Below are 27324 nucleotides of genomic sequence, written 5' to 3'. Positions count from 1 at the left end.
CATGGTTTTGTCCAGGAGACTGAAATAAGAAGTTTGTCAAGTTAAGATCCTTAATGAATCAGGCCCTTGGTGAGCAGTATTTTAAGCAAAAAAAGAAACACTTTAAATTAATGAAGTGGTTAATCCTAAATGGAAGTAGCTTAGACTTTAATCTGATGTTTTTACTGTTCTCACCCTCCACATTTTCTGGAGAATTAAAAACATGCAAGTATAATATAGGTGCACCAATCTTTTATGGGGTTGCTCATGGACCAGAATGTCAGCATGAACTTTGTAATTAGCCAGATGGGTATGTGTGCTCTTGTACAGGTGGAGAAGATGAATAGCATTACCAGCACCGATTTATGCCCCAAAAGTTAAATTATTTTTAAGAACTATGATTATTTTTGTTAGCCAATAGTGTTCAAGCTATTTAATGTAATGTAAATGAAAATTAACGAACAAAGAAAAATCAGAATAATCTATTATATATCCTAAAGGTTCAGTTTGGACTTCTTCCATCAAATTCACACTCTGATATACTCAATTGAAGGGATCAACAAGGATCTGAATATTCTCTCAAATGTCACATTAGGTTTCCAGTTGTATGATACATGTGATATACCACATTATGAATTACAAGGAGCTTTACAATTCCTAACCGAGATAACCACACTCACCTCCAACACCCGGTGTAACACTAGATCATCTTTCTCTGCAGTTATTGGCTCCACAATTTCTGCAAACTCAATCATCTTGGCTCATGTTTTGGGGACTTTCAGATACCCACAGGTAAGAATTTTTAATGAACATTTATTTAATAACCATAAAATGATCTTTACTATGTTAAAAAAAATCCCAAATATACTCAACAAGTAAATGTGATTACTACAATGTGGACAGGTATTCAGTGCAGTAAAATAAAACTATGTGTTGGTAACATATTTCCTGGCTTTGTTTCTGAGGTTCTTATGGATATGATTTTGATCTGTTTCTTTTTTAGCAACTTTGTGTCAATGAGCTAGTCAGTTATATTTAGAGATGAGCGGGCTCGGATATCTGAAATCCGAGCCCAACCGAACGTTGCCGATCCGAGCCGGATCCGAGACAGATCCGGGTATTCCCGCCAATTGCAAAACTGAAACCGAGGCTCTGAGTCATAATCCCGCTGTCGGATCTCGCGATACTCGGATCCTTTACATTCCCCGCTAGTCGTCGCCATCTTCACTCGGGCATTGATCAGGGTAGAGGGAGGTTGTGTTAGGTGGTCCTCTGTCCTGCTATATCTCGTGCTGTGCTGTGCTGTGCTGTTCAGTTCTGTGCTGTGCTGTGCTGTGTTGTGCTGTTCAGTTCTGTGCTGTGCTGTGCTGTGTTCTGCTCAGTCCAGTGGTGCTGTGTCCTGTGCTCTGTCCTTCTGAGTTCAGTGGTGCTGCTGGGTCCTGTGCTGTGTCCTGTTCAGTCCAGTGGTGCTGTGTCCTGTGCTCTGTCCTTCTGAGTTCAGTGGTGCTGCTGGGTCCTGTGCTGTGTCCTGTTCAGTCCAGTGGTGCTGTGTCCTGTGCTCTGTCCTTCTAAGGGCATTGTTATTTCCCCATTATTTCCAAATTATAAAAAATTTCAAAAAAAGTTATAAAAAAAATTACAAAAAAGTAATTATAAAAAAAAAAAATATCCCAAAACAATCCTGCAGTATAAGTCCATTGGTACTGCTATATTACAAAGTTCACTGATTCTGCAGTATAAGTCCAGTGGTATTGCTATATTACAAAGTTCACTGATTCAGCAGTATAAGTCCAGTGGTACTGCTATATTACAAAGTTCACTGATTCAGCAGTATAATTCCAGTGGTACTGCTATATTACAAAGTTCACTGATTCTGCAGTATAAGTCCAGTGGTACTGCTATTACAAAGTTCACTGATTCAGCAGTATAAGTCCAGTGGTATTGCTATTACAAAGTTCACAGATTCAGCAGTATAAGTCCAGTGGTACTGATATATTACAAAGTTCACTGATTCAGCAGTATAAGTCCAGTGGTACTGCTATTACAAAGTTCACTGATTCAGCAGTATAAGTCCAGTGGTACTGATATATTACAAAGTTCACTGATTCAGCAGTATAAGTCCAGTGGTACTGCTATATTACAAAGTTCACTGATTCAGCAGTATAAGTCCAGTGGTACTGATATATTACAAAGTTCACTGATTCAGCAGTATAAGTCCAGTGGTACTCTCCTGTGCCGCATATCATTTTTAAAGGCTTTGCAGAGTGTGTGTGGCTTCGGGGTACGCTCTCTTGTGCTACATATAATGTAAAACAAAAATTTGGAGAATAAAGTAGGGAAAGATCAAGACCCACTTCCTCCTAATGCTGAAGCTGCTCCCACTAGTCATGACATAGACGATGAAATGCCATCAACGTCGTCTGGCAAGCCCGATGCCCAATCTCCTAGTACAGGGCATGTAAAATCCAAAAAGCCCAAGTTCTCAAAAAGTAGCAAAAAGAGAAACTTAAAATCATCTGAGGAGAAACGTAAAGTTGGCAATATGCCATTCACGACACGTAGTGGCAAGGAACGGATTAGGCCCTGGCCCGTGTTCATGAATAGTGGTCCAGCTTCACCCAAGGATCTAAGCCCTCCTCCTCCCCCCCTACAAAAAATTTAAGAGAGTTATGCTGTCAGCAACAACAACAAAACAGCAAAGAACTCTGCCTTCGAAACAGATGACATCACAAATCCCCAAGGCGAGTCCAAGGGTGTTGGTGGTTGTGAAGCCTGACCTTTCCATCACTGTACGGGAAGAGGTGACTCCATCCAGCATTTGCAGCACACCCTCTGCATATGCTGGAAGGATCACCCACAGTCCAGTTACAGATTTGGCTAATGAAGGTGTGAATGTTGTACACCGGGAGGAGGATATTGTTGTAGCTGGCGCTGAGGAGGATGTTGATGATTATGATGCAGACAGATACCAAATTGCCTTTCTCAATTTCTATTTATATTCTAGATTATATAACGGCTGAATAGTTTTCTATTTTACTCCTAGTGGAGAGGGGATCTGATGCAGACAGATACCAAACTGCCTTTGTCCATTTCTTTGTATATTTGTTGAGTTTCTAGTTCTACAGTCTATGCAGGCTGCTTTTTTTATATTCAACTACAAGTGTAGGGCGGGGGGGGGGCATAGATAGCCACCAAAGTAACGTGGTGAATTTAATTTCACTTTCTAGCTCCACAGTCTGTGCAGCCTGCTTTTTTTATCTTCAAAGTATTTACAAGCCTTGCAATCTAAATTAACAAGAGGTAGTGACGTGCTAGAACTCCACCCTCTATATGCTGCAGAGGATGGAGGAGCATCAAAAGGCCATTCAAGCCTACACAGCCACCTACGACATAGGAAAAGGAGTGGGGATGCGCCTGAGTCAAGCGCACTGAAGAATGATTTCCGTGTTGTGCAAGGTTCTGCAGCCATTTGAACTTGCCACACGAGAAGTCAGTTCCGACACTGCCAGCTTGAGTCAGATGATTCCCCTGATCAGGCTTTTGCAGAAGCAGCTGGAGAAAGTGAGGGAGGAGCTGGTACACCATTGTGATTCCACCAAGCATGTAGCTCTTGTAGATGAAGCCCTTCGTACGCTTTGCCAGGATCCGAGGGTGGTCAGTCTTTTAAAGTCAGAGGAATACATTCTGCCCACCGTTCTCGATCCTTGGTTTAAAGCGTATGTTGTGTCTCTGTTTCCGGCGAACACAAGTCATCACTGTTTTGTGCAGTTACAAAAAAGAGGAACTGCCATTTCTATTGCTACCTTCTTTCTTTCTGTATTTCCTGTGTCCTGTGGTCTGTTCTGCTAAGGGCATTGTTATTTCCAAGTTATCCAAAAGTTAAATAAATATATATATATTTTTATGAAAAAAAATTATAAAAAATTAATTTTAAAAAAATAAATACAATTTTTTCCAAAAATAATTGGAAAAAATTATTACAAAATTTTAAAAAATCTAGCTTGTACTGCTATTTTAAAGTCTAACTACGATTATTCACTGTTGCTGTACCCAAAAATAATAGGTACTGCTATTAAAGTACAGTCCAGTGGTACTCTCCTGTGCCGCAGATAATTTGTAAAAGCTTTGCCGAGTGTGTGTAGTTATGTATCACAGGTTTTAAGAAGAGGCACAACACTGACAACCTGTTAGAGAAACTGAGGGAAATAATCTCTCTGTGGCTCACCCCACTTAGACTCTCCTGGGGATTCGAATAACTGCCATTTCTATTACTACCTTCTTTCTTTCTCTATTTAAAACAAAAAAAAACCTGTCATTTCTATTACTACGTTAATTGTTTGTGCAGTCACAAAAAAGAGGAACTGCGCCCTTAACTGCTATGTTGGTTTTAGATGTCCATCCGGTGTCCGCCATCTGTTCCCTGGAATTCAGACCAGTTGAGGTTTTTTTTTATTATATTGTGGGGACCACTCCACTACGTAGTCCAGATACTTTTTTGGTAAAATTCAGACCAGTTGAGGGTTTTTTTATTATATTGTGGCCCCGGTATCAAATTGGGTACCGGGACCACTCCACTACGCAGTCCAGATACTTGTTTGGTGGAATTCAGACCAGTTGAGGTTTTTTTTATTATATTGTGGGGACCACTCCACTACGCAGTCCAGATACTTTTTTGGTAAAATTCAGACCAGTTGAGGGTTTTTTTATTATATTGTGGCCCCGGTATCAAATTGGGTACCGGGGCCACTCCACTACGCAGTCCAGATACTTTTTTGGTAAAATTCAGACCAGTTGAGGGTTTTTTTATTTTATTGTGGCCCCGGTATCAAATTGGGTTCCGGGGCCACTCCACTACGCAGTCCAGATACTTTTTTGGTGGAATTCAGACCAGTTGAGGTTTTTCTTATTATATTGTGGGGACCACTCCACTACGCAGTCCAGATACTTTTTTGGTAAAATTCAGACCAGTTGAGGTTTTTTTTATTATATTGTGGCCCCGGTATCAAATTGGGTACCGGGGCCACTCCACTACGCAGTCCAGATACTTGTTTGGTGGAATTCAGACCAGTTGAGGTTTTTTTTATTATATTGTGGGGACCACTCCACTACGCAGTCCAGATACTTTTTTGGTAAAATTCAGACCAGTTGAGTTTTTTTTTATTATATTGTGGCCCCGCTATCAAATTGGGTACCAGGGCCACTCCACTACGCAGTCCAGATACTTGTTTGGTGGAATTCAGACCAGTTGAGGGTTTTTTTATTATATTGTGGGGACCACTCCACTACGCAGTCCAGATACTTGTTTGGTGGAATTTAGACCAGTTGAGGGTTTTTTTATTATATTGTGGGGACCACTCTACTACGCAGTCCAGATACTTTTTTGGTAAAATTCAGACTAGTTGAGGTTTTTTTTATTATATTGTGGCCCCGGTATCAAATTGGGTACCGGGGCCACTCCACTACGCAGTCCAGATACTTGTTTGGTGGAATTCAGACCAGTTGAGGGTTTTTTTATTATATTGTGGTGACCACTCCACTACGCAGTCCAGATACTTGTTTGGTAAAATTCAGACTAGTTGCGGGTTTTTTTTATTATATTGTGGCCCCGGTATCAAATTGGGTACCGGGGCCACTCCACTACGCAGTCCAGATACTTGTTTGGTGGAATTCAGACCAGTTGAGGGTTTTTTTATTATATTGTGGGGACCACTCCACTACGCAGTCCAGATACTTGTTTGGTGGAATTCAGACCAGTTGAGGTTTTTTTTATTATATTGTAGGGACCACTCCACTACGCAGCCCAGATACTTTTTTGGTGGAATTCAGACCAGTTGAGGGTTTTTTTATTATATTGTGGGGACCACTCCACTACGCAGCCCAGATACTTTTTTGGTGGAATTCAGACCATTTGAGGGTTTTTTTATTATATTGTGGGGACCACTCCACTGCGCAGTCCAGATACTTTTTTGGTGGAATTGAGACCAGTTGAGGGTGATATATTGTGGCCCCGGTACCACATTGTGTACCGGGACCACTGCACTATGCAGTCCAGAAAGCTACCTCTGTGAAACTTTTTGGACTAAAAACAATATTGTGAGGTGTAAAGTATTCAGAATAGACTGGGAATTAGTGGAAATGATTGCTTATGAATGTTATTGAGGTTAATAATAGCGTAGGAGTGAAAATAAACCAAAAAAACTTGATTTTAATACTTTTTATGTTTTTTTCAAAATAAATTTGAATCCAAAACCTTAAATCCGAACCAAAACCTTTCGTCAGGTGTTTTGCGAAACAAATCCGAACCCAAAACCTCAAGCAAATCCGAATCCAAAACACAAAACACGAGACACCAAAAGTGGCCGGTGCACATCCCTAGTTATATTATGTACAGGATATAAGTCATAATATTCTTTCTTAGCAGAACACAATAGTTATACAAAGCTTCTCCATTGGAATAATATTCTAAAAGGCGATGCCACCAAAAACTTAAATTTAAATTTGAATGGAAAGTGAAAGTGCCACCTGGACTCTAGACTTCGGGATATGTGGTGTGCACAAACCTGCGTCTGCTCCGTTCACTCCTGCATACTCCTGTTGGTAGGGTGTAATTTGCACCTTAGCTAAGTAAACTTTTTGGACCGAGTTATACTTAGGATATTCCACCCTAAACTGAATTATCATTCAATCCCAAAATTGTTTATGATTTATTTTGACTGAATGTGGCCCAAATGCAACAGGCATGTATGTGTCCCAAATTCAACAGGCATGTGTTCTACTTGTTTACATAAGATAAGATAAATAATGATAACAGAGTATAATGAAAAGAAAAGTATAAATACAGGCCTGAGACCACCTTGTACTCTGCTTCTGATGTCTTCAGGATTCTTGACAACCTAGTATGGTAGTAGTGTTTAGATCTTCTGCAACAAGCAGATTTTTCAGTCAATCTGACAGCTACAGTACACTCTGTGTCCCCAATATATATGACTGCCTTATGTTTTCTTTAAATTAATTTCTTCTTTTCCATTTAAAATATTGTCCATCTTCTTCACTACAATAAATATAGAGGCACATTTAATAGGAGCTTCAGCTGCTGATACATCTAAGAGATTTTCTTTGATATGGAAGACTCCGCTATTCTCCTGCTCTCTCTCCACCTGGAGCACTTGAGGAAGCCCTGGTTTCTGGAGTCCTGTGAATGTGTTATTTATGTGCACACAGCTATTATCTAAGGGGCAGCACAGTGGCCTAGTGATTAGCACTTCTGTCTCACAGCACTAGGGTCATGAGTTCGATTCTCATCTAGCAAAATGAAAACATGAGGTATTAGTTCATATTTGATCAAAACATTTAAGCCTGCATCCCAACGTCAAGGGCACCTCATTATATGCAGGTCAGAGTGCATATAATTTTAACTGCATTTTAATGGTGCTTAATGCATATAGGTCAGTGAAGGACCTGCATATAATGAGGTGCCCTTGAAGCTGAGATGCAGACTGAAATCTTTTGATCAAAATATGAACTAATACCTCATGTTTTCATTTTGCTAGACCCACAAAGATATGCAGTGTAAAGGATAAGCGCTGACAATTGTCTTTTTGTTTTGTATACATTCATGGGCATTTATATTGCCACAAAACTGGTACCATATTCAATATGGGATATAGCGAGCGCGGGCTTACTGCCAAGCAGCTGGTACCATATACAATATGGGATATACCGAGTGCGGGCTTACTGCCAAGCAGTTGTTACCATATATAATGTGGGATATACCGAGCGTGGGCTTGTTTTTTCTCTTGTTAACCCATGTATACTTGTTAGACCTGGCGGATGTATAATAGTTTAGTAAAGTATTGAACAGTATTGAAATGTAATTCACTAGTTGGCTGAAAATAAACATATTAAACTCTTTTGGTAGTTTTACAAGGCCTGCAACATAAGGCACAACACCCAAGGTAAATGTACACTCTCTAGCAACCGTGGGTGTTAATCTCTAATGTTCCTTAATGGAAATAAATGTCATGTGTGTGTGCAAGTGTCTGTATGGCTCATTCTCTATAACTATCACCTGACACTGTATAACACAAAGGATCAAACTCATCTGTCTGTAATGGTTTCAGCAAAAGTTCAAGGGAGCAGTACAAGGGATCTTGACTGTAGCCCAGCTCACATGCCATTCATCCAGGATAGGAGAATCCCCTTTCTGACCAGGGACTCACTTTAGACTAGAGATGGGCGGGTCCGGTTCTCCGAGAACCGAACCCACCCGAACTTTGGGTATCCGAGTACCGAGCTGAGCAGCTCGGTACTCTCCCGCCCATTCCGAATCCAAATCGAGGCCGAACGTCATTGTGACGTCGTCGGATCTCGGGGCTCGGTTCTCCCGATACTTCAACTTTATAAATACACGCCTCCACAGCAATCCATCGCCATTTGACAGAGGGAGAGAGCAGGGTGTAGTCATAGGCTAATTAGAGCAGGGACAGAGAATACAATATTGTTCTTGCAATTGCTCTAACCAAAATCGCTAGTGCAGAGAGGAGGATAGAGGTTTATTATTTTTTCTTCATATTTGGCACTCCCCAGCGCTTTTGGGGTGTCCCCCATAATTGTGCATAAATATTTCTGGCTGTCAAAAGTCATATCTGTCAGCAGTATCTACTAAATTTTTTTTTGGCACTCCTCAGTGCTTTTGGGGTGTCCTCCCTAATTGTGCATTAATATTTCTGGCTGTCAAAAGTCATATCTGTCAGCAGTATCTACTAAATAATTTGTAGCACTCCTCAGTGCTTTTGGGGTGTCCTCCCTAATTGTGCATTAATATTTCTGGCTGTCAAAAGTCATATCTGTCAGCAGTATCTACTAAATAATTTTTAGCACTCCTCAGTGCTTTTGGGGTGTCCTCCCTAATTGTGCATTAATATTTCTGGCTGTCAAAAGTCATATCTGTCAGCAGTATCTACTAAATAATTTTTAGCACTCCTCAGTGCTTTTGGGGTGTCCTCCCTAATTGTGCATTAAGATTTCTGGCTGTCAAAAGTCATATCTGTCAGCAGTATCTACTAAATAATTTTTAGCACTCCTCAGTGCTTTTGGGGTGTCCTCCCTAATTGTGCATTAATATTTCTGGCTGTCAAAAGTCATATCTGTCAGCAGTATCTACTAAATAATTTGTAGCACTCCTCAGTGCTTTTGGGGTGTCCTCCCTAATTGTGCATTAATATTTCTGGCTGTCAAAAGTCATAACTGTCAGCAGAATCTACTAAATAATTTTTAGCACTCCCCAGTGGTTTGCGCTCAGAATGGATTCAAAGCAGTCCACATATGATCTGAATGAGCAACCAGGTTCTGTCACCAGTCCTGATGTCAGTGTTCCCAGTACGTCATCTGGCCAAGGCGATGTCAAACAACAGAGTGTTTTCAAATTAGTGCAAAAAACAAAAACCAAAAAAAAATTTACTGTATTGAAGCGAAAAAGAAGTGTAACTGAGCAAAAGTTAAGTGACGATAAAAAAAAAAATTGCAAGCATGCCATTCTACACACGCAGTGGCAAAGAGAGAATGAGGCCTTCACCTTTGGCTATTAGTGGCAGATCCCAAAAAGTTACCCAGCCTACAATTGGTGCACAACTACTGTTACGCGTCAAAGCCGAGCTGCAAGATAACAGAGAGGCATTACAGGAGAATATTTGCTCTGATTCACAAATGACAACAATCCCTGTGGAGAGTCCATCCAACAGTGGGATGTCTAATCGTGAGCATTCTGCTGATGTGTGCCTTAATAGCCCGAGTGTAGCCGGTGATACCCAAATTGAGGATGCCACTTTGGAATTAGAAGAGGATGAGGGGGAGATTTGTGTAGGCGACGAGGGCGCTAATGATGATGTTGATGATTATGATGCAGACAGATACCAAATTGCCTTTCTCAATTTCTATTTATATTCTAGATTATATAACGGCTGAATAGTTTTCTATTTTACTCCTAGTGGAGAGAGGATCTGATGCACACAGATACCAAACTGCCTTTGTCCATTTCAATTTATATTGTACAGTCTATAATGGCTGAATTTTTTAGTATTTTATACAAGTGGAGGGGGGCCTTGAGAGACAGAAACCAAACTGGCTTTTTCCATTTCTTTACATATTTAACTATAAGTGTAGGGTGTAATATACATTCAAAGACGATGGCTGCATTGCCAATATGCATAGATGGAGAGGAAGACAATCTGTTTTGTGTGTAGAATAGGCCTACCAACGAAGAATTAAACTGTTTTTTTGGATGATTTATTACCTCAACAATTAGATTACTTGTCTCTAAAACAGTTGGAGCACTAAATTGGGTTAATTTAGGCCCAAAAACATGGATTTTCCCAAAAAATAGCAGAACAAAACCAAACAAAACCAAAACCAAAATCAAAGCACGCAATGGCGGTTTTGCAAAACCAAAACCAAAACCAAAACACGACGGTAATCCAGATCCAAAACCGAATTAAAAACCAAAACACGGGGGTCAGTGACCATCTCTACTTTAGACACACATTAGAAATACTCACAGGCTCTTCAGTGCAGGGAAGATGCAGTTAATACATTTCCAATGTCCAGAGCAAGGGTGCAATCACTTCCTTCTCTGACACTTTCTCAGTCTATAGTATTCTTCACTCACTAACTAGACATGTGCAGTCTTGTTCCACTGCATGCTGGACTGGGCACTGTCCTCTCTCTTGGCCATTTGATTCTCTCTCTCTACAATACGGCATCTAGCGATGGCTCTACCCGTTACTCTCCAGTCCTCTCTTCTCCAGGCCAGTCTCTGTTAAAATCTACTACTTACACTTGGCTGTTATGGGTATGGGTGTATGTGTGCTGCAGATACAGGTTCCACCTCGTAGTAAAACTAGAAAAGAGTAATACTTATCTGTATGCAGCTGTTGAGCGCAGGCTGTAGTTGGCTGACAGTGTGTAGTGTCTTGGTTGTTGTCTGTGCGGTCTAGTTTTGGTCATTTGGTCCTAGTCTGTGGAACAGGGTTGTTCCTTATGCGTCAAACTCTGGTTAAAAGAGTACAGTTAGTTCCTGTTTATGCCGAGGAAAAGGATGTGTGGGTATTAGTGGGCCGGGGTTAAGGTTATGGGAGTTTGAAATGTGGGTGTAGGTGGGAGAGAAGGGTTGTTTAATTGGCTTGTAGTTTATGGAGCAGAGAGTGGATGTGTAGGCACAGATATGAGGGATTCTTATATTTGAATTGTGTCAAAGTCATTCAATTTAAATAGGCAGCTGTGACATGTGGGGGATGGCAGGATAGATATTCAGAAGAGGGGATAACAAGTGAGAGGTTCAACGATCTGTGACAGTGGGTGAGAAAGTGGGTGTATAGGTAAGACATATATAGGGGATAATATATGAATGCTATACAAGGATAAATAAATGAAATGAAATAAAACAGAATGAGATATAAATAACAGACTTCTTCTTGGGGTGTACAGTAGGTAGGTGCAAACACGTTAGACCACATGTAGTGGCTTCCTCAGTGGGTTCTGCAGAAAGAATGGCCGCCTAGCTTGAAACACAGCCTATTTGAATGTTCTGGACTATTTTTGCGCCAAATTCTGCTTTTGTTATTGGTTGTTAAAATTGTGGGTGGTGTAGTGGTCAGTGATTGGTCCAGTTATAGTTTCAATAATTTATTTTTCGTTAGTGGTGTAGTGGGCGATTAGAGCATTTTAAGTAAGTTGCTGAACATGTACTTTACATGTCTGGTTATGTGGGATACTAGCGCAAGTGGTATAGTGTGCTGGGCATGCACGCCAGACAGATAGGGGAGATGCAAGCGCATCTCTCACCAAAAACACTGCACCTGCATCCAGTCTAAGTGATGCGCGCACACATCAATCATTACCAAAATAGTGCCCGCGTCTCCAGCTTGGAAGACGCGTGCACATCCATCTGTTCCACGTGCCCAGTTGGGCATATGTGTAGGGGAACATTTTGGATGTGGGTGAATGAATGTGGGCATGATTGTGATAATAAAGTGGATGTATGTGTGTATGGATGTGATGGTCATGAGAATGTATAGGTGATTGTGGAGAGTATATATACGTGAGACAGAAGATTGAAGTGGGAATGAGTGAATGTAATAATGGGTAGTAGAAATAAGGATATGAAACCTCACATATGTGGAAATAAGATATATGTATTAAGGAGTAGGGAGATGAATATTATATATATATATATATATATATATATATATATATATATATATAGAGGGAAGTAGGGGAACATATATAAAAATCAGTGTATATTTGTCACGGGCACTAGGAGTCTTTACCCAGGGATCACCAGGTGATAGGCTTACCAGAGCAGTATAGGTGGTAATATGGTACTCTGGTAGCAGGGTGATCACGGAACAGGAAATAGCAGATGATGAGATGCTCAGGAAAGTCTATGACTAGCAGCACTGGCAATATGGAGGTAGTAATACACGAGGAACTGTATGGACAAAGGACACGTGAAGGTAGTCAGTGGTCTGCGGTAGCAAGTTGTACCACTGCTATAGTGAGGAGGAATGTCCAACAGAAACGAGGAGGTGATGAGAGTCAGCGGTCTGCGGATAGCAAGTTGTACCGCTGTCTGAGTGAAGGAATGGAATCCAAGTGGAGGTATCCGGGGAGTCAGTGGTCTGCGTTAGCAAGTTGTACCACTGCTATGTGAGAGGATACTGGAACAGGTGAAACTGTAAACAGGAGTCAGTGGTCTGCCACTAGCAAGTTGTACTACTGAATATATATGTGAGGAGGTGCACGGGGAGAGACTGCAACACAATATATACACGGGCACCTTGACTTTGATCCACAGTAATATGCACAATATAAATGTATAAATGACTGAACAACACTGCCAATATAGAAAGTCTCTTGAAGTAATCCGGCATGAGATAACACAGTCAATGATGGCAGTAGAGTCAGCAGATAGTACACTCCAGAGGAGAACCAACACAGTCAATGATGGCAATAGACTCAGCGGATAGTACACTCCAGAGGAGAACCAACACAGTCCAGCAAGGTATGCAATACACAGCACAGTCAATGGGAAGTATGCATACCGTGGTTCAGGAGAAGGCAGTCAGACAGGAGTGCAGAGATACCTGAAGGGCAGGAGGCCAGCAGGATACAAGTCCCTGGATGGGTGAAGCAGGGGTCTAGCAGGTGCAGCGCACAGGTAGGTAGACCAGCAGGGAACACAGGAAGGCGTGGAGAGCGGATCAGCAGTAGATGGATGAGTAGCGCTGAGAAGTAACAGCAGCGGGTCTCTGCGGGAACACGGAGGTAACCAATAGCAACCAGCAGGTGCAGTAACGATGGGACACCGGAGCAGAGTTGAACTGGAACAGATGATCACGGAGAGTAGCGGGTAGCAATAGTGGCAGCAGACTCAAGGAAACACGGTAGAGTAGACAAGGACTGAAGACTGAAGCGCACAGAGGCCGCGGATAGGAATCAGCTAAACAGTCACGATGAAACACAGACGGGTTGCAGGTTGAAGACTGTAGTGCACGGAGGCAGCGGGTAGGAATCAGCTAGCAGTCACGATGATGAAACACAGACGAGTTGTAGGTTGAAGACTGTAGTGCACGGAGGCAGCGGATAGGAATCAGCCAAACAGTCACGATGATGAAACACAGACGAGTTGCAGGTTGAAGCCTGTAGTGCACGGAGGCAGCGGATAGGAATCAGCTGGCAGTCACAATCATGAACAGGTGAGTGGATGTGGTTGAAGCCTGTAATGCACGGAGGCAGCGGATAGGCATCAGCTAACAGTCCCAATGATACATGGTAGAGTTGAAGTGATTAGAAGACTGTAGTGCACGGAGGCAGCGGATAGGAATCAGCTCACAGTCACGATGATACAGTAGATGGTAGAAGTGGTATGGGAACCACAGTAGCAGAAGTGGTTTGGAAACCACAGAGGTAGAAGTGGTTTGGAAACCACAGGAATCAGCAGGGCTGAATAAACAAGGAAACACAGGAACACCTTCAGAGACTCATGGGGAATGAGACTCCAAGATCAGGCCACGTGGTGTTGACCACAGGTGCTTAATATAGGGAGGTTGCCTGATCTGCCAATTAAGTTAAAGGAACATACACTGGAGGTATAGAAAGGGCTGCGCATGCGCAGTCCCTCAGGATGGAGGACGGCCACGGTTCCTAAATGTCCGGGAAGAAGCACTCACAGTCCGGTGAGTGACAGTACCCCCCCTTTTAAAGGTGGGCACAGAACGCCTGGAACCGGGCTTGTCCGGATTTTTGGAATAAAACTTCTTCAGAAGGGCAGGAGCATTAAGATCTTCAGCTTTGATCCATGAACGCTCTTCAGGACCAAAGCCCTTCCAATGAACGAGGAAACGGAGGACTCCTCGCGAAATTTTTGCATCCAATACCTCAGTAATCTCGAAATCCTCCTCCTGATGAACTTGAACTGGCTGCGGTGCTGAGGAAGGAGTCGAGAAACGGTTGATGATGAGAGGTTTGAGCAAGGACACATGGAAGGCATTGGAGATCCGAAGATTCTTAGGAAGAAGAAGTTTAACACATACTGGATTGATAACTTGAATGATCCTATATGGACCAATAAAACGAGGGGCGAATTTCATAGATGGAACCTTCAAACGAATATTTTTGGTAGATAACCAGACACGATCTCCAATTTTTAGTGGTGGAATAGCCCGCCTCTTCTTATCTGCGAAAGACTTATATTTGTTAGATGTCTTCTTTAAACAGGTTTTGACCTGAGACCAGATATTTTTGAAGGTCTGACAAGCAGTCTCCACAGCAGGAACTTGGGTGGGCGGGAGGGCAGGAAATTCCGGAAAAGACGGATGGTGACCGTAGACCACAAAGAATGGAGTTTTGGATGATGACTCATGGTACATGTTGTTATGGGCGAATTCAGCCCAAGGGAGCAATTCTACCCAGTTGTCTTGGTTGGCTGAAGAGAACATCCTAATAAAAGTCTCAAGATCTTGATTGACTCGTTCCGTTTGTCCGTTAGATTGCGGATGGTAAGACGATGAGAGTGCTAATCGTATGCCCAAGGTTTTACAAAGGGCCCGCCAGAATCTGGAAACGAATTGTACTCCTCTATCTGACACAATCTCAAACGGACATCCATGGATGCGGAAGATTTCTTTAATGAAATGTTCAGCCAGAGTAGACGAGGAAGGTAAACCGGACAGAGGGACGAAATGAGCCATCTTCGAAAATCTGTCTACCACTACCCAAATAGTATTGTGATTCTTACTTGGTGGCAAATCAGTAACGAAATCCATACTAATATGGGTCCAAGGTTTGGACGGAATGGGTAGTGGTCGCAGCAACCCTGCTGGAGTTCTGCGGGAGGATTTGAACTGAGAACATAAATCACAGGAAGCAATAAACTCTTTGACGTCTCTCCTCATTGAAGGCCACCAGTAACTTCGAGAGAGAATCTCAAAGGTCTTGTGTTCACCGGCGTGTCCGGAAAAACGAGAGGCATGGAACCACGAAAGGATTTTCCTCCTCAGAGTAGGAGGCACGAGGGTCTTCCCAAATGGTAGCATTTTGGTGGATGAAGCAGCCAGAGAAATACATTTGGGGTCTAGAATAGCATGGTTGGGAACCTCTTCTACATCAGAGGACGTCACCAAAGCTCGAGATAGAGCGTCAGCTTTCTTGTTCTTAGCGGCTGGTTTGAAGGTTATAATTAATTCAAAACGGGAAAAGAAAAGAGACCATCTTGCTTGACGAGGGTTCAAGCATTGAGCAGATTGCAAATATGACAAGTTCTTATGATCCGTGAAGATCGTCACCGGATGGCGAGCTCCTTCCAACAAGTATCTCCATTCCTCCAATGCAGCTTTGATGGCCAGCAACTCCTTGTCCCCGATAGTATAGTTTTTCTCTGCGGGCAGAAGACCCCAAAAATAGAAGGCACAAGGATGTAATTTTTGTTGCTCCGAGCGTTGGGAGAGAATGGCTCCTAAGCCCACATTAGAGGCATCTACTTCTAGGAAGAAGGGAAGTGTCACATCAGGCTGTCGAAGAATGGGAGCAGACGAGAAGGACTCTTTGAGAATTTGAAAGGCTTGGAGAGCCTCAGATGACCATTGCTTAGTATTAGCCCCTTTCCGAGTTAGGGCCACAATAGGAGATGCAATGGATGAAAAGTCTTGAATGAAGCGTCTATAGTAATTGGCAAAACCTAAAAAACGCTGGATGGCACGAAGAGTAGTTGGCTGAGGCCAATGTAGTACAGCATTTACTTTGTCTGGATCCATCTTCAGGCCAACTCCGGAAACTATATACCCCAAGAATGGAATCTGGGGTAACTCGAATGAACATTTTTCCAATTTACAGAACAACGAGTTTTTCCGTAGTCTGGAGAGGACCTCTGCCACATGTTGGTGATGAGAAGGCAGGTCCTGTGAGAAGATCAATATGTCGTCCAGGTAGACAACGACACATACATATAATAAGTCCCGAAAGATCTCATTGATGAAACCCTGGAAAACCGCGGGGGCATTACACAGCCCGAAGGGCATTACTAAATATTCGTAATGCCCATCTCTGGTGTTAAACGCGGTCTTCCATTCGTCACCGGAACGGATTCTAATTAAATTGTAGGCACCACGAAGATCCAACTTAGTAAATATCCGAGCTCCCTTGATGCGATCAAATAGCTCAGTGATCAGCGGAATGGGATACCGATTCTTGATAGTAATGGCGTTGAGTCCACGAAAATCTATACAAGGGCGTAATGATCCATCCTTCTTTTTGACGAAGAAGAACCCAGCTCCAGCGGGAGAGGTGGAAGGTCGAATGAACCCACGCTGGAGATTCTCCTGTATGTACTCAGATGTGGCTTGAGTTTCAGGTAACGAGAGAGGATAGACCCGACCCCTGGGAGGAGTCTTGCCAGGTAGAAGGTCGATCGGACAATCCCAAGAACGATGAGGAGGAAGACGTTCAGACTGAGCTTTATCAAACACATCGGCAAATGAAGCATACTGAGGAGGGAGTCCCGGGGAGGACGATGAGATGGAAGATTGCTGTACTTTAAGAGGAATAACTTGAGAGAGACAACGATGGTGACATTCAGGCCCCCAAGACGTAACTTGAGGGGTGCGCCAGTCAATCTGGGGAGAGTGACATTGAAGCCATGGAAGGCCTAAAACAATCGGACTTGTCGTAACAGGAAGAATTAAAAACGAAATTTCTTCATGGTGTAGTACACCAATCTGAAGGGTTACTGAAGACGTACTCTGGGTGATGAGACCATTGATGAGACGTGATCCATCTATAGCCGTCACAGTAATGGGTGTTTTTAAAGTGATCACTGGTAGGGACCATTGATTCACTAGTGATTTAGAAATGAAATTTCCTGCTGCTCCGGAATCAATCAATGCCTGTGACTCAAAGGATTTGGTAGCAAAGGAAATCGTAACATCGAAAGCGCAGACTTTAGATTTCATAGACAATGGAGAGGACTCCAGGGACCCTAACTTCACCTCTCCAGAACTAGTTAGGGCCTGGCATTTCCCGATTTCTTAGGGCAAGAACTGAGCATATGTGTGGAATCAGCACAATAGATACAGAGTCTATTCTTTACTCTTCGTTTCCTCTCTTCTAAAGATAATTTGGAACGTCCTATCTCCATGGGAATCACAGAAGGTGAAACTGGACGAAATTGAGGGTTTAAACGAAGAGGTGCTTTAGCAGAAGTTGTTTTCTCAGATTCTCTTTCACGAAATCTCATGTCTACACGATGGCAAAGAGAGATCAAATCTTCTAGTGACGAAGGAAGCTCTTGGGTAGTCAGTGCATCTTTAATTTTATCGGAGAGCCCCTGCCAGAAGGCGGCAACTAATGCTTCAGTGTTCCACTGAAGTTCAGAGGCTAAGATCCTAAATTGAATGACATACTGTCCTACTGTATGGGAGCCTTGTCGCAAACGAAGAATGCTGGAAGCAGCGGAGGTCACACGACCTGGTTCATCGAACACACTTCGGAACGTGGAAATGAATTTGGCACTATCTTGTAGAATTGGATCGTTTCTTTCCCACAGAGGGGAGGCCCAAGCCAGGGCTTGTCCAGAAAACAATGAGATAAGATAGGCCACTCTGGAACGATGGGTAGAAAAATTTTGAGGTTGGAGTTCAAAATGGACTGAACATTGGTTAAGGAAACCTCTACAAGTTTTGGGGTCCCCGTCATATTTTGACGGAGTAGGCAGGTGAAGCGTAGGAGCTGTAGACACCTGGGATGGCACTGGGGAAACGGAGGAAAGCACAGGAGCTTCAATACTAGCTGTAACAGTCTGTCCAGATGTTCCTTGGGAGGTTAACGATTGGTAACATTGAAGTAACAGCTGTTGGCGAGCATCCTGTTGCTCCACACGGCTGACCAGATGCTGCAGCATCTCTTTAGCAGTAGGTTCCGTATCTGGGTCTGTCATGGCCTGATCTTACTGTCACGGGCACTAGGAGTCTTTACCCAGGGATCACCAGGTGATAGGCTTACCAGAGCAGTATAGGTGGTAATATGGTACTCTGGTAGCAGGGTGATCACGGAACAGGAAATAGCAGATGATGAGATGCTCAGGAAAGTCTATGACTAGCAGCACTGGCAATATGGAGGTAGTAATACACGAGGAACTGTATGGACAAAGGACACGTGAAGGTAGTCAGTGGTCTGCGGTAGCAAGTTGTACCACTGCTATAGTGAGGAGGAATGTCCAACAGAAACGAGGAGGTGATGAGAGTCAGCGGTCTGCGGATAGCAAGTTGTACCGCTGTCTGAGTGAAGGAATGGAATCCAAGTGGAGGTATCCGGGGAGTCAGTGGTCTGCGTTAGCAAGTTGTACCACTGCTATGTGAGAGGATACTGGAACAGGTGAAACTGTAAACAGGAGTCAGTGGTCTGCCACTAGCAAGTTGTACTACTGAATATATATGTGAGGAGGTGCACGGGGAGAGACTGCAACACAATATATACACGGGCACCTTGACTTTGATCCACAGTAATATGCACAATATAAATGTATAAATGACTGAACAACACTGCCAATATAGAAAGTCTCTTGAAGTAATCCGGCATGAGATAACACAGTCAATGATGGCAGTAGAGTCAGCAGATAGTACACTCCAGAGGAGAACCAACACAGTCAATGATGGCAATAGACTCAGCGGATAGTACACTCCAGAGGAGAACCAACACAGTCCAGCAAGGTATGCAATACACAGCACAGTCAATGGGAAGTATGCATACCGTGGTTCAGGAGAAGGCAGTCAGACAGGAGTGCAGAGATACCTGAAGGGCAGGAGGCCAGCAGGATACAAGTCCCTGGATGGGTGAAGCAGGGGTCTAGCAGGTGCAGCGCACAGGTAGGTAGACCAGCAGGGAACACAGGAAGGCGTGGAGAGCGGATCAGCAGTAGATGGATGAGTAGCGCTGAGAAGTAACAGCAGCGGGTCTCTGCGGGAACACGGAGGTAACCAATAGCAACCAGCAGGTGCAGTAACGATGGGACACCGGAGCAGAGTTGAACTGGAACAGATGATCACGGAGAGTAGCGGGTAGCAATAGTGGCAGCAGACTCAAGGAAACACGGTAGAGTAGACAAGGACTGAAGACTGAAGCGCACAGAGGCCGCGGATAGGAATCAGCTAAACAGTCACGATGAAACACAGACGGGTTGCAGGTTGAAGACTGTAGTGCACGGAGGCAGCGGGTAGGAATCAGCTAGCAGTCACGATGATGAAACACAGACGAGTTGTAGGTTGAAGACTGTAGTGCACGGAGGCAGCGGATAGGAATCAGCCAAACAGTCACGATGATGAAACACAGACGAGTTGCAGGTTGAAGCCTGTAGTGCACGGAGGCAGCGGATAGGAATCAGCTGGCAGTCACAATCATGAACAGGTGAGTGGATGTGGTTGAAGCCTGTAATGCACGGAGGCAGCGGATAGGCATCAGCTAACAGTCCCAATGATACATGGTAGAGTTGAAGTGATTAGAAGACTGTAGTGCACGGAGGCAGCGGATAGGAATCAGCTCACAGTCACGATGATACAGTAGATGGTAGAAGTGGTATGGGAACCACAGTAGCAGAAGTGGTTTGGAAACCACAGAGGTAGAAGTGGTTTGGAAACCACAGGAATCAGCAGGGCTGAATAAACAAGGAAACACAGGAACACCTTCAGAGACTCATGGGGAATGAGACTCCAAGATCAGGCCACGTGGTGTTGACCACAGGTGCTTAATATAGGGAGGTTGCCTGATCTGCCAATTAAGTTAAAGGAACATACACTGGAGGTATAGAAAGGGCTGCGCATGCGCAGTCCCTCAGGATGGAGGACGGCCACGGTTCCTAAATGTCCGGGAAGAAGCACTCACAGTCCGGTGAGTGACAATATTATATATAATGTGACTGTAGGGGGATGGAGATGCGATGTGGAAGGGTAAAAGTAAAGGTTAAAGATGATGTTAAGTATCTCTTAATTGTGATAATATGGTTGGTGGAAGGGGAGAAGTGGAAGGCCAAGGGGAGGGGTACGGGGAATTAAGGTACTGTAAGTGGGAAAGTAGATGGGAGTCTACGCAGGTAAAACTAGATTGATGGTGGGAGAAAGGAGGGGTGAATTATGGTAGTTGTAGTAAGAAGGAGGGTTCATGTTAGATGTTAAATATTAGATAATATAGTTTCAGATATTCTTGGAAGTTCTAAAGATCTATTTCCATTATTCAGAATGTTTGGTGTTAATGTTTTAATCTGTATATCCATTTGGTCTCTAGTCTTGACAGAACCTTCTGAATATCCGTTTCTTTAAGGCGTTTTGATAGTGTCTATTCCTACAAATTGGAAGTTGTCAATTTTTCTACTGTGCGCTGTTTGGAAGTGTTTGACTAGATTTTGAGTTGTTATATTTTTTTGGATGTTCTTCATGTGTTTTACCATCCTAACATTTAGAGGTCTTGCTGTGTGTCCAACATATTGTAAGTGGCAGGGGCATCAGGTAGACCACATTTGTGGATTTGCAGTTTATGTTTTTCGTGATATGGATTAATTCTCCGGTTGTTGTGGAGGTGAAAGTGTTACATTTTTCAAAGATGTTGTTGCAGTTTCTGCAGTTTCTATATGCTTTGGGGGCAGCCGTGTTTACCTTGTTTTTAGCAGTTTTATGGGTTTTAGGTGGCTGACTACTAGTAGATTTTGTAGGTCCCTGGCTTTTTCTTTGTGTTATGTGTGGTCTATCTGGTAGCAGAGGGCCTATGTATTGGGCAGTTTTTAGGATGTTCCAGTGTGCCTGGTGTACCTTTTTAATTTTGAAGCTGTTATTGTTGCATTGGGTGATGGATTGGATGGTGCTGTCTTTTGGTTGTTTTAAGGTAGAGAGGGTCCAGTTTTATAAGGTCTAAACTATCTATTTGTTCAAGTCTAGTTTTAGTTTCTGTTAATGTTGGGGAGCTATAACCTCTCTCATTGAAACTAATTCTCATATCATAGTCTTGATTTGAATACATGGGGGTATATTTACCAAACTGCGGGTTTGAAAAAGTGGAGATGTTGCCTATAGCAACCAATCAGTGTCTAGTTGTCATTTTGTAGATTGCACTAAATAAATGTCAGCTAGAACCTGAGGCAGCATCTCCACTTTTTCAAACCCGCAGTTTAGTAAATCTAGCCCATGGTGTTTATTGTGTAGTTATTTTTTATGTGTCTGTATTGGATAAAGGGGATGTAAACTAATCATGTATCATTGAGGTAACAACTGCTTCTGAAGATGTAGTTGTTGCTCTCTATTTGTTTGTAGAAAAGTTTTACAGTTGATCTCTGAGGTTTCAATGTATAGTGTTAGATATAGGAAGTTTATTCTCCTATTGCTCTGTTCTTCTGTGAAATTTAGATTAAGTCTGTTTTGGTTTGTGTGTTTTAGGAATTTGTTCATATATATATATATATATATATATATATATATATATATATATATACATACATATATATATATATACATATATGGCTTGTCATAACCCAGCGCCAACCCTCAGCCTTCAGTTTCTATTGGGAAAGAATACACTTGTAATGTGTGTGAGTGCGTTAAAGGATGACATCTGTATAGAACATGCAACCGTAAAAGGGGTTTGCATAGTGTCCAGTCTGGATGATCGCTGTTTCTCCTGTGGGCATTTATAACCGAAGTTACCTACTCAACTATATTTGGAAGATGGAGTGTTGTCCACGGATATGCATCATTTCTCTGTGTGTTTAATTTGATTTTAATTTTATGTCAGCACAGCCATCTACTAGCTTGGTTGTGACATAGGAATTGCCTGATCTCTTATATATGGTCTAAGAAAATCCATGGTCTTCTGACTATTTGGTACGCAGTTTTTATATATTTAGGGATGCACTCTGCACCTGTGTGCTACATTATTCACCTTTGGGTCCACTTCCTGATTTAGCACTCTTTCTCCTGGTGGAGGACCTTTTCCAGATTCGGTGCAGTTTAGCACATAACAATATCACACCATGTTAGTTTTTGTTCTGTTTTTTCTGCATTGTCGCTACATCTGATGGATATCGAGAGGGATTACCTCTGAAGAGGAACCTCCATATGACCATTTACTTCCTGATTACATCTTTACGGTACGCAGTTATTACATCTTCCCAAATTTCATATTTGATAATACACACTGGGGCGCCCTACTTGTTTTTCTGTTGCAGTATTATCGTTATCCGGACTAACCATCTGGTCACAAGTTCTCTGAGGCTGCCGCTCTCAACCGAGCTAAGTGTTGTTCTGGGACTGATCCCTCAAAACTGGACTTTATATATTATCTATACCAGTTGTCTATTTAAATTATATTTACATTGTAATTAGTGCCATTATATATATGTTTTTTGTTTGCTAATATATATATATATATATATATATATATATATATATGTTTATATATAAATATATGTATATATATATATATATATATATATATATATATATATATATATATATATATATATGTATATATATATATATATATATATATATATATATATATATATATATATATATATATATATATTTAATGTAATCAATGTACATACAATTCTGGGTCCCCACAAATTCTGGGCCTGCAGTCATTCCAAATAAAATTGGTACAGGAGGCCTGAAGAGCTGAGAGAGTGTCACACGCCGCTCTTCCGCAGCTGCCACCCGGTAACCTGAGCATCTACTCATTTCCAGATTCCCGCTTTCTCCTCCAGCTGTCAGGTCGGCAACAGCTCTGTGCATGCGCGAGTGACCGTCTCACTTGTTCTCACCTGCTCCACTCATCCATTGGTTGCCTCTCATTTATAAGGCCCCTCCCAGTACCTCTTAGAAGTGGTTCTTCTCGTCAGACTCCTGGCCTGGAAGCAGCTTATGCACCCCCGTTTGGATCTCAGCTCTCCTAGCGTGCTGCCATGGATCATCGCTTACCTCCTCTTCAAGCGTGCTGTCGCGGATCACCTATTACCTGCACCACTCATTAGTGGTAACTATTGCAGATCATCGCTTTCATCTCTCCAAGCGTGCTGTTGCGGATCACCTATTACATGCGCCACTCATTATTGGTATCTACTACAGATCATCGCTCTCATCTCTCCAAGTGTGCTGCTGCAAATCACCCATTACCTGCGCCACTCATTAGTGGTAACTACCACAGACCATCACATCTAACTCTCTATGAACTATCGCAGAGCATAGCTTGGCACTCCCACTCATTAGTGGCTATCTAGTGCCCACCTACTTCTCTGTACTCGGTTCTCTATCACTGCTCACTGGGAACTCCCCTAAAGGGCCGTGACCTGCAGGGTGGAAGCTGCAAAGCCCAAATTCCCTTGTGGGAATCCCTGGTAAAAACCTTCCACTTTGTTCGATTCCGCGACTCTGGGTGGAGTACCGCCAATCCCAGCTGAGACCAGAAGGATCCCACTGATCCTAGTGAGAGTCTGGGGTTTTACCACGATGGCCAGGATCTGAAAACGTAGAGAAATTTAGGTTGTACAGTCATCTTAATAGTATTAACTCTGCCGATCCATGATATGAAATGTTTCCGCCAATGGAGGAGGTCTTGATTAACTTATGGACTAAGGGTGGGAAATTTGCTTCATATAATAGGTCATACAACTTAATAATCTTTACCCCCAGATTCGTTATTGAGTTCGTTCTCCATTGGAAGTTAAAATTGAGCTTAAGAAGCTTTTTTAGAGAGCCGGGTAGATGGAAAGGCAGCGTTTCAGATTTGCTGTGTTACTCTTGTCTTTCGAGACCGTCCCAAAGTCGGACAGTACCTGAAATAGGTTCGGGACTGAGGCCAAGGGTTTAGGAAGTGTAGTCAGATAACCCAGTAATTCACTAGGTGCCGAGAATCAGAAAGCACACTGGGAGCCAGAAGCAAGGGTTAGCAATCTGTTGCTCTGACACAGATAGTGTGTTTTATGTAGTGCAGGGAGTTTTAAACTCCCCAACCAGAGTTGCATGATCGCAGCACAAAGCAGGATGGAAACAAGTGAGTGCTGTGATTAGGAGCATTGAGCAGCTAAATTCTTATAGGGCCGAGGTGAAGGGGTTGCGATAAAGGGCTCCAAAGCCTTCAAAAATCTTCCTGTGAAACTGCATCTCTGGAGGGTGAGAGCCATATAGAACCAGGAGACCCTATCAGAGGCCTTCTCTGCATCTAGAGCATGCAGCAAAGATTGGACCTTCAATTTGCTGATAAGATGAATCGAGTCAATGACCCGTCGGGTGTTGTCTAGTGCCTGCCTGGATGGGACAAAGCCCACCTGATTGGGGTGGATGTGACTTGGGAGGAGCGGATTCAGCAAATATTTTGAGATCTATGTTCAATAAAGTATAGGGTGATAATTAGAACAGTTTGGTTTGGGGATTACAATTATTGTGGCATTGGAGGTGTCTGGATGGAAATGTTCAACGTCCAGGACTCGTTTGAACAGGGAGCAAAGGTGAGGGGTTAAGTTAAGCGTGAACGACTAATAAGACATCGGATAGCCATCCAGTTCCGGGACCTTGGAAAGCTTTTGGGACTTGATGGCCGCTTCCATCTCCTTGTCAGTTACGTTTTCGCTCAAAGATGCTGCCGCCATAGAGGTGAGTTTAGGAAGTCAACAATAGGATACATATTGACGTATGGTGGGGCAGTGTTTGTTCCCCTAGGGCTCGGCCGTTTGAAGGTTGTAGAGTGTTGCGCAAAATGTTTTGGCTGCAGGGCCGTATTGTGGAGTTTATGAGCAGGATAGCTTGTAGTGCAGCGTGCTTTAAGTTTGTTGGCAAACAGGGTGTCTGCCTTTTATTTGTTGTATAATAAGTTCAGCGCTTTGAAAAATTTCAATACTTGTTGGTTGTAGTGTAGTAGGTAGAGTTCCTGCCATTATGAGAGCTGCAGATCTATTGGGCACCAATTATTATTGATATTAACAATATTTATATCCACAAGTGCCTGAAATATTTTCTTTATTTGATCTACTAAACCCATATTCTTCACTTTGTCAGCTTGAATGTAACTTGAATGTACCTCCGGATCAATCAGCATCACATCGAAGGAAGCAGAAAGTCCCAACTACAGGAAACAATCATAGGATTTAGTAACATGAACAGCTAACACACATGTACATAAAGCTCCAGCTCCAGTCTTGGTACCATACAGTCAGGGACTGAGGATACAGTGACTGAGAAACATGCCAGTCCTCTTCAGCATTCAGCGAGTAACCTGCTCTGACATAGAATATAATGGGAGTCAGTGCAACTTTTTACCCTCTACAGATATCTACGTATGTACGTTCCATTATGACACTTGTGGGAGCAGCCATTAAGCCTACTCAGCAGATGTGGAATAACATCTCTCATATTTCAGTGAAACATTCTCAAGACACGTCCAATCTCTCGTCACCCTGATACCTGTCCTCTTGCCGAGCTTGGTCAGCTCTCAGATGCTGGCCTGACATGGCCAGACCAATCCCATCAGCTTTTCTCTTACGTCTCACCCACTGCTTACTAGCTTTCTGACATATGCCCCTCCGTGTCCACCAGCTTTATTCTCACAAACCACCCCCTTGCAAACCAACTTTACTCTCACATGCCACATCTTGCCCACCAGTGATTATTTTACATTACACCCCCAACACACCAGATTATCTTTCACATCACCCCCTGCGCACTAGCTTCACAATTGCATGACACCCACTTACCAATAGCTCTTCTATCACATGTTGACCCACCCCTACCCACAAGATCTTCTTTCACATGCCCCCCTGCATACCATGTTTCCTCTCACATGCCACCACCTGCCCACAATCTTTTCTCTCTATGGCCAACCCCAGCCCATTAGATTTTTTCTGACATGACACACTCTGCCCACTAAATTTACTATCACATAACACTATCTACCTTCCAGCTTTTGTATATCATGCCACCCTCTGCCCACCAACTTTTCTCTCTCGCATACCACCACCTGCCTACCAACATTACTATCACATGCCCACTATCTTCTCTCACATGCCATCCTCTACCTACAAGCTTTACTGTCACTTGGCTTTCCCTGCCTACTCTCTGACACCTTGCATCTAGTGAGCAGCTCATCACATTGCTCCCCGTTTTTGGCCACGAGTGAAACGCGTTGGAAATTACACCGACATTTATCCATTCAGCACTGCCAAGTGCTCAACATTTCCACTCTTTTCACTCTAGCATGCTAGATCGCTCATTTCAGCTCACCGAACCACTGTTTGTGAGGGATACCTAGAGCGTGCATACGCTACCTCCGTTACACACAGGCTGTGTGTCTGCGCCTTGCACCACTGTATAAACTGAAGGCAGGAGAAGCTGTCAGTCTGTAGGAGGGACCCCCGCCCAGCGTACATCCACTACCAAGTGACATCAAGTAAGTTGCCCTGGATTTCCAAACAGACTGTTTTGGGACATTTCTCTACATACAAATTTTCTTTCAACATTGCCTCCATGAACATGACCTCTAGGTCCGCTTAGTGCACTCATTCAAATGTCAGTACTGTTTTTGGGACATTTGGGATATTTGATCCATTTTTTCCAACAGGGTTGAAAGGGCATCTGTCTATATTGACGAATTGGACATTTTATAACACGGGTTACACCACCCAGTGGACATTGATGTGTACGGACTGATACCATTTCATCATTTGTCTATATATGTACATTTTTGTTTGATTCATAAATTGTGTACATAGTGTCTTCTTTGGTTCCGGCCGGAACACTGATTCTATACATTATGTTAAATAAATAA

General features: G+C 42.9%; 1 protein-coding gene across 1 annotated transcript in view; it reads left to right on the top strand.

Moving 5' to 3' along the window:
• LOC142150554 (extracellular calcium-sensing receptor-like) overlaps nt 1-27324 on the top strand; it is a 43302-nt gene that overhangs the window by 2661 nt on the left and 13317 nt on the right. The window contains exon 2 of the mRNA XM_075205751.1: nt 480-771. Coding sequence (XP_075061852.1) covers nt 480-771 — 292 coding nt within the window. The remainder of the gene's footprint in view (nt 1-479; nt 772-27324) is intronic.

The sequence above is a fragment of the Mixophyes fleayi genome, chromosome 4, assembly GCF_038048845.1.
Source record: "Mixophyes fleayi isolate aMixFle1 chromosome 4, aMixFle1.hap1, whole genome shotgun sequence".
NCBI lineage: Eukaryota > Metazoa > Chordata > Amphibia > Anura > Limnodynastidae > Mixophyes > Mixophyes fleayi.
Note: the sequence above shows the minus strand (reverse complement) of the source record. Positions and strands in the feature narration are given on the sequence as shown.